The sequence below is a fragment of the Sarcophilus harrisii genome, chromosome 2 (assembly GCF_902635505.1).
Source record: "Sarcophilus harrisii chromosome 2, mSarHar1.11, whole genome shotgun sequence".
Lineage (NCBI taxonomy): Eukaryota > Metazoa > Chordata > Mammalia > Dasyuromorphia > Dasyuridae > Sarcophilus > Sarcophilus harrisii.
The window spans coordinates 414,910,305-414,922,686 of record NC_045427.1 but is presented as its reverse complement, the minus strand read 5'-3'; the positions used below and the strand labels follow the sequence as shown (position 1 = coordinate 414,922,686).

The following is a 12,382-nucleotide window of genomic DNA, read 5'->3' as shown; positions in this document are numbered from 1 at the left end:
TTATAGGCCTAGAGCTAGAAGAGGGCTCATGTAATCAGATTGAATTCCCTCAGTTTTCAAGGAAAATGAAGTCCTGAGAAATCAGGTGACTTGCCCCAATTTATACAGGCAGTAGGTAGGATCACTAGTACGATTTGTGTCTAGATCCTCTGACTCTAGAACTATCATTTTTCCCTTTGTACCATGTTTCCTGAACTGAAAAAAGCTTTCAAGTTTTCAAGCAGAATATCAGAACCAAAAGTGAGCTTAGACCTACAAACATAGACCATTGAAGAAGAAAGGACCCTTAGAATATGATCAAAGAGGGAACATAGTTCCTTGTTGCCTACCAAATAAATGAGTTGTTCAAGGATTGTGACAATTAGTCACCACCACTCAATCATTTTAGTTTTAACTCTATTTACTTCCTTTCCCTCATTCAAGCCAAAGGACTTCTTTTATTTTTCCTGAACAAATTATGTGTTAACTTCTCTCCATGTCTTTAGTCATTCCTTTCCCTTTTCTTTTCACTTGTTGGCTATTGAAATCATTCTCATAATTTGGAGTCCATCTGAAGTGCAACATAGTGACATGTTCCCAGCCATTAACAATACTTTTCTTTTGGACTTCACATAACAATTTGCTTGCACCTGTCTAATGCAAATACTAATGCATTAAACTTTCCTTTCTGTCTTATGCCTCTCCACTATGCATTTTTCAAAGTGTACTATAAGGTGTGGAAAATGTGTGGGATACCGAGTAGATGACTACTGAATTAAATTGAATTCAGTGAGATAAAAATGAGTCATATGAGACAAGACTGAAAATGTCAGATTTGAATGTCAAGTTAAGGAGTCTGGCCTTTACTTCTAGACAATGGAAGTCTTTGTAGGTTTCAGAGCATGGGGAGGGATATGATATAAGATAAATCTTCAATTTGCTCCTGCAGACAAAACAATTCTATATTAAAACTCATTTTTAGGGAGAATGTCTACAAGTCTATGGGTATCAACTACAAAAGAGAGCTTGAAACTGTTTAAAAACATTTATAAGGACAGCTTTTGCTCTTGTATCACTTTTACTTCTGAATAGAACCCTCTTCCATTCCTCTCCAGAGAGCAAAGGGAGAGAAAACAAAGCAGTTTAATAAAATGAAGTAATGCATCAGCTGAATTTATAAATTTCCTTATCGCTTCTCTCAGGTCAGGCGTGGTCTTTATAATTACCTGATGGCAAGCTTCAGTCTGTTGTGATTGTTTTTTCCTTTTATGCTTTGCAGTCAGTAGGTAGTCTAAAAATTTTAAATTGTTCTATGCACAACCCCCTCCCCCTCCTTTTAAAACTTGTAAATGAAAGCAATGCCAATTTTGTTGCCACAGGTTTAGATAATAAAAATACTAAGCCTTCACTGCACCCACACTCTCCTCCCTTAATAAAAGAACCAAACAAAAAACCTGTAGACAATTCTCTTCAGTGACTTTGAAGGGATGAATCACTGGGATTCATTAAGTTATGTACGCACTTCACCAAATTGGACATTTCAGATCAATCCTGCAGCTATGAAGCACTTGAAAGCTTATTAGAAGTAAGAAATGGGAGGTTTGAACTTCTAGTCTTGGTTCTTGCACCAAACATTCCCATGGCCTTGGGCAGATAACTTCTTTTCTGAGAAGTCTCAGGATTTTCCTTTGAAAACTAAAAGTTGGAGTAGACTATCCTTTGAGTCCTTCTTAGAGTAAATGACTTATCTTTTTCAAGCTCTGATATTCTGTTTCAAGTCCATTTGAATGCTGGCATTCTAAAGTCCTTTCAGAGACTCCATGTTTATGATCTAAGTTTTAAAGTACTAGGAATTTCTGAAATACAAAAGTCACCATGATTCTCTTCTCTTTATAGGATGCATGTGATGAATTTCGGAGTCTTGTGAATAATGGAAACCTTTTCTGTACCAGAGAAAATGATCCTGTCCGGGGCCCAGATGGAAAAACACATGGCAATAAGTGTGCCATGTGTAAAGCTTTATTGTGAGTAGACACAGTAAAGAACTTGAGGTGCTTTTCTTTCCTAGCTAAAACTCAGATGCTCAATTAATTTCTTACTAGCACTTTTTGTGACACTACTCTCTTACCAATAAACTCCCTTAGTAATCTTCAGGGAAATACAAAATAATAGAAAAAATACATTATGTGTAGTATATCTATATCTAAATATCTGAAGTGGGGATTTCCTGGATGTATGGCACTCTTCCTTTAATGTTGATTGACAATTCATCTACAATGTGCAATCTAAGAAAGTTTTGTGGGTGGGACTGAGATGTTAAATGATTTGCTGATGGTCACACAACCGATATATGTCAGAAGTAGAATTTGAATTCAGGCCTTCTTCACCCTAAAGCAAGCCCTCTGTCCATCCTGCTATTTTGCATTTCAGAAATAATTATAAAAGTTTCCCTTTTACAACCTGGTTAGACAATGACTCATAATGGGAAAGATCACTGAATTTGGAGTCAAGGGACTGGAATTAGATTTTGTAGTTATCTGTGGCAAATGATCTAAATCTGTAGGTCTCATTTTCCTTACCTATAAAATGTTAGTTAGTCAATAAGTGTTTATTAAATGCTTTCTGGATTAGGCATTGTGCTAAGCCCTGGGAATACAAATACAAACAAAAGCAAAAAACAGTCGACTATAAGGAGTGTGCATTCTAAAGAGATAACATATCAATGACTAGGTATACACAAGATTATTCAGAATAAAGATAATATGAAAGAAATGTATATATATATGTGACACATATAATATTAGATATGTATATATACATATATGTATATATGTACACACACACATATGTCAGCCAGCAGCTGACTTCTGCAGAAGGTGAAATTTGAACCAAGTCTTGAAGGAAATCAGGTAAACTAAGAGGTAGAGGCAAAGAAGGAGGCATAGGGCATAGCCAGTACTAAGGTGTGGAGACTCATGGATATTGAACCATAAGCTCCATCTTCTGTCAGTGCAGTTGGAACCTAGAAGTGGTAGAGTAAAATGTGAGGAAGCTGGAGGACTGAAAATGAACCTTGAAATTTACATTCTCTAAGATCTCAAAGTTCTTAAGCCTGAGATAAGATAGAAAGTAAGGGAAAACTAATAAGGAAATTGAGGGTCTACAAGGTAAAATGACCCAAATCTTTCCTGTACTCAAATTTCCTCCATCTCATAGAGTGGCCATTAATCCTACTGAAGCTCAGAAAACATAAATATAGTTATTATAAAGTTACCCATCCAGACATATGTGACAACTGTTTCCAATGCACATTTCCTACTTTGTAATCTCTCCCATTTTGTATTTTCCAGCCAGAAAGAAGATGAAGAGAAAAAAAGAAAGGAAGATGAAAATCAGAGAAATGCTGAAGGAAACCACCAGGGAGGTGGTGGAGCAGGAAAACCCAAGGTGAGAGGCATCTTTCACCAAAGTGAATTCAGCTTTTTTGCATTCAAATGACTTCTCTGTATGAAAATATAATTCAGTTCAGAACCTACTGAGCAGGAGAATGAGAAGCCTGGATTTACTTACTCATATAGTCATAGGGTTAAAAGCTGGACACCATCTTAAGATCATTACAATCACATTATACAGAACAATAATTGGCTGTTTTGTAGAAGAGGGATTTGAAGTTCAGAATTCATCAAGGGTCACATTGTGCAATTCACATACTTCCTTCAACACCAACTTGGGTATTTCTTCCTAACCAATGAGTTTAGCAAACTGATTACAGAATACTGAGAGTCAAGTACTATAGACTTAGCCTTTCTCTGTTCACTACTTCAGGACCAATGTGAAGAATTTCGGAAAGAATGGAAAAAAGGAGGTCTTAGTTGTACCCGTGAGAATGACCCTGTACGTGATGCTAGTGGCAAATCCTATAATAACAAGTGTGCCATGTGTAAAGAAATCCTGTGAGTATCTGAACATGTCTTCAGCAGGGAGTTGTAGAGGGTGTAGGTGGGGTGGGGGTACTTTTCTGGGCTCTGGTAGGCTATCTTTCCAGAACTTTACAGGTCTGATAAGTAAATAAGCTGATATTGGTTCATTCCAAGCAAATGCTCCATAACCAGCAGAGCTCTCTTAAAATGAAATAGAAGAAGTTGTGATTTCCCTTCCTATTTGGGATGGGTTAACTCATGAGACAATCCTCCATTATAGGACTTAGATGTTCCAGTGGAAACTCAATAAGATATTATCAGGGTATCAGCCTTGAGAAAGTTGGGATGTCATGTCACCATAGAGTGGGACAATGAACTAGATGACTTCTCAGATTTTCTCTCTGTTTTGAGTCTTTGATGTTATACATTCCTTAAAAATGATCTGTTTTGTATTCACCAGATATAACTACTCCCCTTCATTTCTTCTAGAGCTAAGGAAGATGAGGAGAACAAGAAAACTACTAATTTCAGGAACAACAATGGTAGCACCAATGGAAAGGTAGGTTATTCTTCTGACAGTGATAGGGCAAGACTTTGCATAAACTTCCATCTATCTTGAACTACCAGGTCAAGGATGCATTAAAAAGGCTGGCTAATAAGGATGTTTTCCTCAGAAATCTAGGACCTGGAAAAGAGATAAAATATTTAGAAACTACATCAGAAACAGTGTCCTCCCAGATATTTTCCTTAAAATTGAATCAAATAAATAAATCAAAATTAAAATTAATCCACATTTACCTACAAAGCACCCATTATGTACCCAGACAATAGGGACACAAAGACAAGAATCAAACATTCTTTACTTCCAAGAAAATTACATTTTATAAGGAGATAAAATATAAACACATCCAATTACAGGACATACACACACAAAAAAAATAAATTGTGAGAAGAAGGGCATTAGCACTTGGGATATCAGGAAAGATTTTGCATTGAAGGCAATACTAGGAATTAGTGAAGGAAAGGATCTGGACTACCTATTCCCAGAGTCACACAGTCACGAATCTGATTCTTTAAAGGGAACTCATTGGTCATATAGTCAATCAAATGTTCCCTTCATGAAAGAAAGCTCTTTGTGACCTTGGTCCATCAGTTATTTCAACTGTAAAATGAAGTAGTTGACTTAGAAATTTTCTAAGGTATCTTTTAGCTTTGACATGCTAGAATCCATCTAACTCTAAATACTCTGATTTTATATACCATACTCTTAAGTGAAATGCCTACAACTTGACAGTTTAAGACTAAATCTCTGCCCACTGATATGGCTGCCTTCCTCTAATTTCAAACTAAAAGCCCAGAAAGCTTTTCCCAACCTCTCTTATTTCTAGTTCCTTTCTTCTCTTATTTATTTCTTATTTATCTGATTATAGCTTATTTGTACATATTTGCCTGTTATCTTTCCATTACAATGTAAAGTCCTTTAGGATAGAGATTGTGTTGTCTCTTTTTGTATTATCAATCCTTAACATATTAGTATAGCACTTGGCACACAGTAGGTTCTTAATAAATATTTATTGATTGCTTATTGACTAACTAAATTCATTCCTGATGTGAAATCCTTTCTGAAGATAACTGAGCATTTCTCATTTATCTTTCCTTACAGTCCAACTGTGATGAATACCGAAGTCAGATGAAAAATGGGAAACTGATTTGTACAAGAGAAAGTGACCCAGTGCGAGGCCCTAATGGCAAGACCCATGGCAATAAGTGTGCCTTGTGTAAAGAAATATTGTAAGTATGGCAAAGTAGTGACTTCTTGAAAAGAGAAGATTAAGGCGCCTATCAGCTTGGAGCTGATTTTGAATAAAGGCAAAGGGAGGGAATGAAATAACTCATTTCTATTCAACTTGATCAATATTTCTGAAGGATTTGTTATGTGTGAGGTCATGTGCTCAGTGTGAGGACATAAGCAAAGATGGGATATAAGTAAGCTCTGCTCTTAAGAAGCTTCCAATGAAATGGAAAAAAGGAGGAGAGCTCAGATCCTGAGAAACAAGAAGCATGAGACAAGTACACATTCAGACCAAGTGCTGAGGATCTACTCTTTTGAGGTCTTGTGTTTAGCACCAAAGCAATATAATATAGTTGATAATTTAACTGGTTTTAGAGGAAGAAGACAAATGTTCAAACTTATCAGTGATGTGATTCTTGGTAAATTGTTTTGTTTTGTTTTGTTTTTAGATCTTCAGTTTCCTCTTCTGTCAAGTGGACATGATAATAACTGTGCAACTTGTTTCACAAGGCTGTTGTAAATTTTAAATATGACAGAAATGGAAATTGTTAGAAGCAATAGGGTCTTATTCTTCATGGAACAAGACTTCATGGGCTAATTGGGGGAATACATTGGGTATCTAGATAGGACAGTGAATAAAGTGCCTAGCCTAGAGTTAGGAAGACTCATCTTCCTGAGTTCAAATCTGGCCTCAGACACTTACTAACTGTATGTCTCTAGGAAAGTTTTTTACCTTATTTGTCTCAGTTTCCTTTTCTGTAAAATGAGCTGGAGAAGGAAATGGCAAGCCACTCTAATATCTCTACTGAGAAAATCCCAGTGGTATTACAAAGAGCTGGACAGTACTGAAAAAAAACAAAACACCCACAAATACTTCCATAAATAATAGCAACATAGACTATTTGGGATGAGTGCCAATAGTTACATACAAGCAAAGTAATGTGAGTTTAGAGGAGGAATAGATCAATGTTAGCTGGAGTAACATAGGTAAAGGCTTTTGTGAGAGGATATCATTAAAGTCAAGTCCTATAGGATCCACTTCAATCTTATAAGTCTTTACCAAGTACCCTCTATGTATAAGGTATTATGCTAATTTCTGGAATTACAAAAGCTATCTCTGCATTCAAAAATATTATATTCTATTGGGAGAAAAACAAAATTTAAATAGATCAGTAGACAAAATAATTTGATATTGGGAAGGACCAATAACAAACCAGTATTTGTTATTAGAAACATTTGTTTCAAGAAAGGCTTTAGGCAGAAATGAAGTTGAAAGGAAGCTAGAGGTTCTACCAGGTGGAGGTGAAGAGGGAGTATGTTAGAACAATCAGTGATTCCCCAGGAAAGGGAGAAAAAGCAGTAGATGGAAGAGGAAGTAGACTAAAGAGAAGGGGTACTGGCAGTAGGGGTAGTATGAGCAAGTCATAAAGAGTAAAAACACACACAATGATCTAGGCCAGTAGCCTAGCTTGACCTGAGCACAATAATCAGAGGGATATGGTCCAAAGAAGGGCAGGGTATAGAAATAACTTCATGGAGACAAGCTGGGGTCATGATAAGAGTATGAAAGATTTGGAAAGTGTTTTTGATTCTTTACCTAAGATGATCATTTGATTTATATCTAGAAGAGAATGTAGAGATTATGAAATATACATCCTCCCTCATTTTGTAAATGAGGAAACAGACTAATAGACAGAAGGTATATCATTCAGAACTATATAGTTAGTAGGTAATGGAATAGGAGTCTGATCCTACATCCTTTGACTCCAGGACCAGTATTACAATCCTTTTGCCTTCATATATGATGATATTATAAGTGGGCAATATAATTAGAAATTAATTAAAACACTACAGAAAATAATTTCATTCATCCTGTGGGAAGCTCAAGAAATATTTGATCTAGAGCTGAAAAGGACTTTTGGCCAGCTTCCTCAGAGTTGTTAAGTGACTGACCCCATTGGCCACAGATGGTTAGAAGAAGGTATAGAATTTGGACCTAGTCTTTTTCATCCCACAGTAAGATCTTTTTGTATTGCACCATCCTCCTCCATTTGCAGGAGCCAATGCCCCCTTTTCCCTTTTTCTTATAGAGAAAAAGAAGCTCAAGAGAAGAGCTTGAATGAAGAAAAAAGCAGCAAAGAAAAGGTAAAAGGCAATGCACATAATGATTTAGTAACTTAAGGACCTACAATTGAGAGTGGCAAATATTATTATATCTTCACTTCTTTTGTTTGGAAACAAGTTTCCAGTTTTAGGATTCTGTAGGATTGGCCAAGAGCTCATACAGACACCATAGTGTCTGAAGGAAAAAGGAGATAAATTCATTAGTTTGGGCCAAAATATTAGCTCTATCATTGGCAGAATCCAGAGACTATAATTATTAAGATAGACTATGATCATTAAAGAAAGCATCTGAAGATCTGACTTCCAGTTCTAGTATGACTGTGAACTCACCATAAGACTTTTGGCTAGGCACTTCCCCTTTCTTACATAGTCAGAACTAAAGGAAACTTCAGTGATTATTTTTTAGTGTTATTTCACAGATAAAGAAAGTGTGGCCCAGAGAAAGACATTGACTTGTCTCCAAGACTGTATAATTAAGTAGAAACTGGGTTTGAATCTTGGCTCTGCCATTAAGTCCCATGATGATGATTTAGGCTGAATGTAAATACTCAGTCTCATTTTACTAAAGAGACACTGGTATTGTGGAGATAGCATCCATTAAGCTATTTGGCCCTCTATAAATTTAAGCAATAGTTATAGTAATGAGATAGCATGTTAAGTGAAAGGAGTGAATCTGGAGTTTGAAATGCTGAGTTGGAATCCTGGTTTTATTGTTTGTTAATCATGTGATTTGGGGAAAATCCCTCCATCTCTTTGGATGTATTTCTCTGATGTAAAATGACTGGTTTGTACCAGACATGCCCCAAGGTCACCTGTAAATTGAGTTTACAGAATGAAATCAGACTGAGGAATCTTTTTATTCAGGCTATTAGTGACATCTAGTGTTCATTGTGGAGTAGAGCAAACCAAGATTGGCCTGCATATGGTAACAGTCATATTAATGTCAAATACTTCTATAGTGCATTGAGGTTTCAAAAGCATTGTCCCTTCAACAATACGGGCAGGTGAAAGGAAAATTTAGGATGTAAAATTATGTTATTTATGTTCATATTATTGATGTCCTCATATGAAGATGGGGGCTTTCCCTAGAATATACTTCATCCTATCAATAGAAAAGCCTGGAGTCCATTAGTCAACAAGATACAGTGGAAAGATCACTGAATGTCACATTTAGTTTCAGTCTTTCCACAAATTCCTCCCTGGAACAAGTCACTTCCCCAGCTATGAACTTTAGTTTTCTCATCCATAGTAACTTTGTGGTTCAGTGGATAGAGGATTGAACCTGAAATCAGGAAGCAATGAGTTCAAATTTGGCCTCAAATGCTTAAAATATGACCCTGGAAAGTCACTTACGCTCTGTTTGTCTCAGTTTTCTCATTTATAACATGGGAATAATAATAGTACCTACCTCCAGGGTTGTTGAGAGAATCATACTTGAGATAATCGTAAAGCATCCTTAGGATGGCACCTGGCACATTGCAAGTGTGATATAAATGTTGGCTATTATTGCTATCATTGCTATCATCATCATCATCATCATCCACATCATCATCAGGGATTTGGATTGCATAATTTTCAAGATTGCTTTCAGTTAGGAAGCCATGTTTCCTAGGCCCTAACATCATCTACTAGAGGCAGAAAAATATAGTCATTGGGAAAACTTGAATTCAAATCCTAATCATATAACTATAAGCAAGTACCAACCTTTAGAACTTCAGTTTTTCCTTTTTAAAATTTTGATAATAATAATTCTAGAGGTACCTTGAAGCATCATTATGGTTCTTAAATGAAATGATGCATGAAAAGTGATTTATATGGTTTAACCACTTTGTGATGTGATAAGTGGTTATGTGTTTATATGTAATGCATATGTGTATACATACATATATACATATCTATCTATCTGTCAAAGATATTTCTATATACCTCTTTATCACCTACTGATCTTAACTTTTGGAAAAACCTGGAAAGGAGATATTTATATAGGTATCTATATCTCTATAGATATGTTTCCCAAAGTGTCATGTCCCCAAAATCTTGTGGGTAGTCTTGGTTAATATCTTTCTAGGTAGATATATGTATGTATATATGTATGTATGTATATATGTATATATATATATATAAATATATATATATATATATGTATGTGTGTGTGTCTCCAGGTTATGTAAATCTAAGTCTATTTATGTATTGATATATGTATGTATATATGACCCATATATACTCTATGTAAAACCATAATAATATGCATATACACATTTATGTGTACATACATATATGCATCTATATATATTTATATGTTATACTATATATCTATATTATTATTACATGTTTTATATAGAATATATATAGGTGATATATGTTTTGTATTGTTATGATCTAAAACTAACTCAATCATATTTGAACAACTCAAACTCACCCAGAATAGTAACATATTTTTTTTTACCAATAGGATCAATGTAGCGAGTACCGCAGTCTAATGAGTAATGAAAAATATGTTTGCACCAGAGAGAATGACCCTGTTCGGGGCCCAGATGGCAAAACCCACATCAACAAATGTGCGATGTGCCAAGCTGTATTGTGAGTAATAGGGGTCTACAAATGGGCTGATGATGCAGTCCCTAAGTTACTACCTTGGGCAAGTGCTTATTTCTCTGGACCCCTTATCTATCATCTGTAGAGTGATAGCATAGGATTAGATAGTCTTTCAAGTCTTTTTCAGTTCTGTGTCAATGATTCCATGAACTTTTTTTGGGTTGTCATTAAATATGCTGTGTTAAGTGCCTAATCTGGCTACCGGATTTACATCCATGACAGAGTATCTCTATACAGCTCAATTGTTTAATGGAAACTGAATTTCAATAAGAATGTAAAAAATGGCCATGGATTTGGAAAAAGTCTTTCCTTTTTGTTATAATTGTAGTAAAGTCATGTTTGGACAAATTAATCTGGGGAACTGAAGCTGCCATTTCATAGCAATCAATCTGATCAAAAATTCACTTTTACAATTTTGGTCTAATTAAATTAAAATAGTCAGACATGTATTCATTTCCTCTGAATTTCCTGACCCTGAGTGAGGAGAAGGGATCTTGAAATCTTTACTGTCTGACCACAAGCTCTGGCACAAATACCCAACTGGGAAGACTTTGAGGTCAGGCCTAATGATCTCAGGGTATATATGGGGTCCAAGGGCCAGCTGAAGTGCATGCAGAGATATGCACCAATACAGAGCTGGGTGGTCACTACATGATGATTTTTTTTGATAACAACAACTTATGGAGACTGTTACCTGAGGCACAGATGGACTGTGTTCTGTGTTAGGAGATGGAGCTTTCACATGGATAAAATCATAAATGGTAGTAGCATCATATATTTAAATCTACAAGAGATTGCAGAAACCATCTAGTCTGAATCCTTCATTTTGTAGATAAGAAAACCAGATACTAGAGTAGCTAAGTATATGTTCATAACCATGCCGGTGGTAGGCCAGAATATGTTTTAAAGAGTTAAAGATTCTATTTGCCTGGGATAAGGATGACAGAGAGATTTGGTTAAATACGTACAGATAGATGAAGACCATGCACACTCTTTTTTTCCTGTTTTAGAGAGAGAGAAGCCAATGAAAGGAAAAGAATCACAGAAGAAAACAAGTCCAATGATAATAAAGCAGATAGCAACAAGGTATTTATCTTCCATTTTTCCAAATCAAAATTGGGTCTTTCTGATTCAGATTATATTATCTATAATACCATTGATTTTCTCCACTTCTTTCCATTCTAGGAATAGTTGATTCCCCAATCAATCAGTAGATCAAGGGCATTTACTGATTACTCACTATTTTCCAGGAACTTTCAAGCCTTGTCTCCTCAAGTAATACAAAACAAAAGTGATTCAGTCCTTGCCCTTAAGAAATTTATAGTTGTTGTGAGGAGTATAAAATGTACATACATAGATTTATGCAAAAGAGGTTCAATATAGACACAGGATTATTTTGGAGCAAAAACTAGTAACTGGGAGTGGTAATCAGAAAGGTCTTCTTGTAGAAGGTTGTGCTAAAGCTGAATATATAAGAAACTATTAAGAAGGAATGCTTTCAGGGCAAGAGGGTCAGATTGTGCAAAGGCGAAGAAGCAAGAGATGGAATATATAAATAATCTATATGTAATAGAATATAAAAAACTGTAAACAAATAAGTTTGGGTGGATCACAATTTGTATGAAGAGGAGTAACATGTAGTAGGGCTAGAAATTAACTTAGGGTCAAAATGTAAAAATCTTTAAATATTAAGCTGATTTTGTTCTTGGTGGTAATTAGGAACCAGTATAGTGAGAAGGGGAGAAACATAGTCATAACTATGTTTAGAAATATTCTTTTGGACTATGCACAGAGGATGGACTGCAACAGAGAGAATTTTGAGAAAGGGAAACTAATTAGTAGGCAATATATTGTAATGATTAAGTAAAAAATAGTGAAGACCTAGACATGTATTGTGGTGGCCATGCAATATAGTAAGATGGAACAAAGAAGAAATGTGTAGAGATAGAAATAAGATTTGGCAACTGATTAG

General features: G+C 35.5%; 1 protein-coding gene across 1 annotated transcript in view; it reads left to right on the top strand.

The window, feature by feature from the left end:
- The window catches only part of SPINK5 (serine peptidase inhibitor Kazal type 5), a 59,072-nt gene that overhangs the window by 39,530 nt on the left and 7,160 nt on the right, over positions 1–12,382 (top strand). Inside the window, exons 17-24 of the mRNA XM_031953711.1 lie at positions 1,876–2,003; positions 3,330–3,426; positions 3,805–3,932; positions 4,389–4,458; positions 5,563–5,690; positions 7,782–7,836; positions 10,268–10,395; positions 11,421–11,496. Of these exons, the coding sequence (XP_031809571.1) occupies positions 1,876–2,003; positions 3,330–3,426; positions 3,805–3,932; positions 4,389–4,458; positions 5,563–5,690; positions 7,782–7,836; positions 10,268–10,395; positions 11,421–11,496 (810 nt within the window). The remainder of the gene's footprint in view (positions 1–1,875; positions 2,004–3,329; positions 3,427–3,804; positions 3,933–4,388; positions 4,459–5,562; positions 5,691–7,781; positions 7,837–10,267; positions 10,396–11,420; positions 11,497–12,382) is intronic.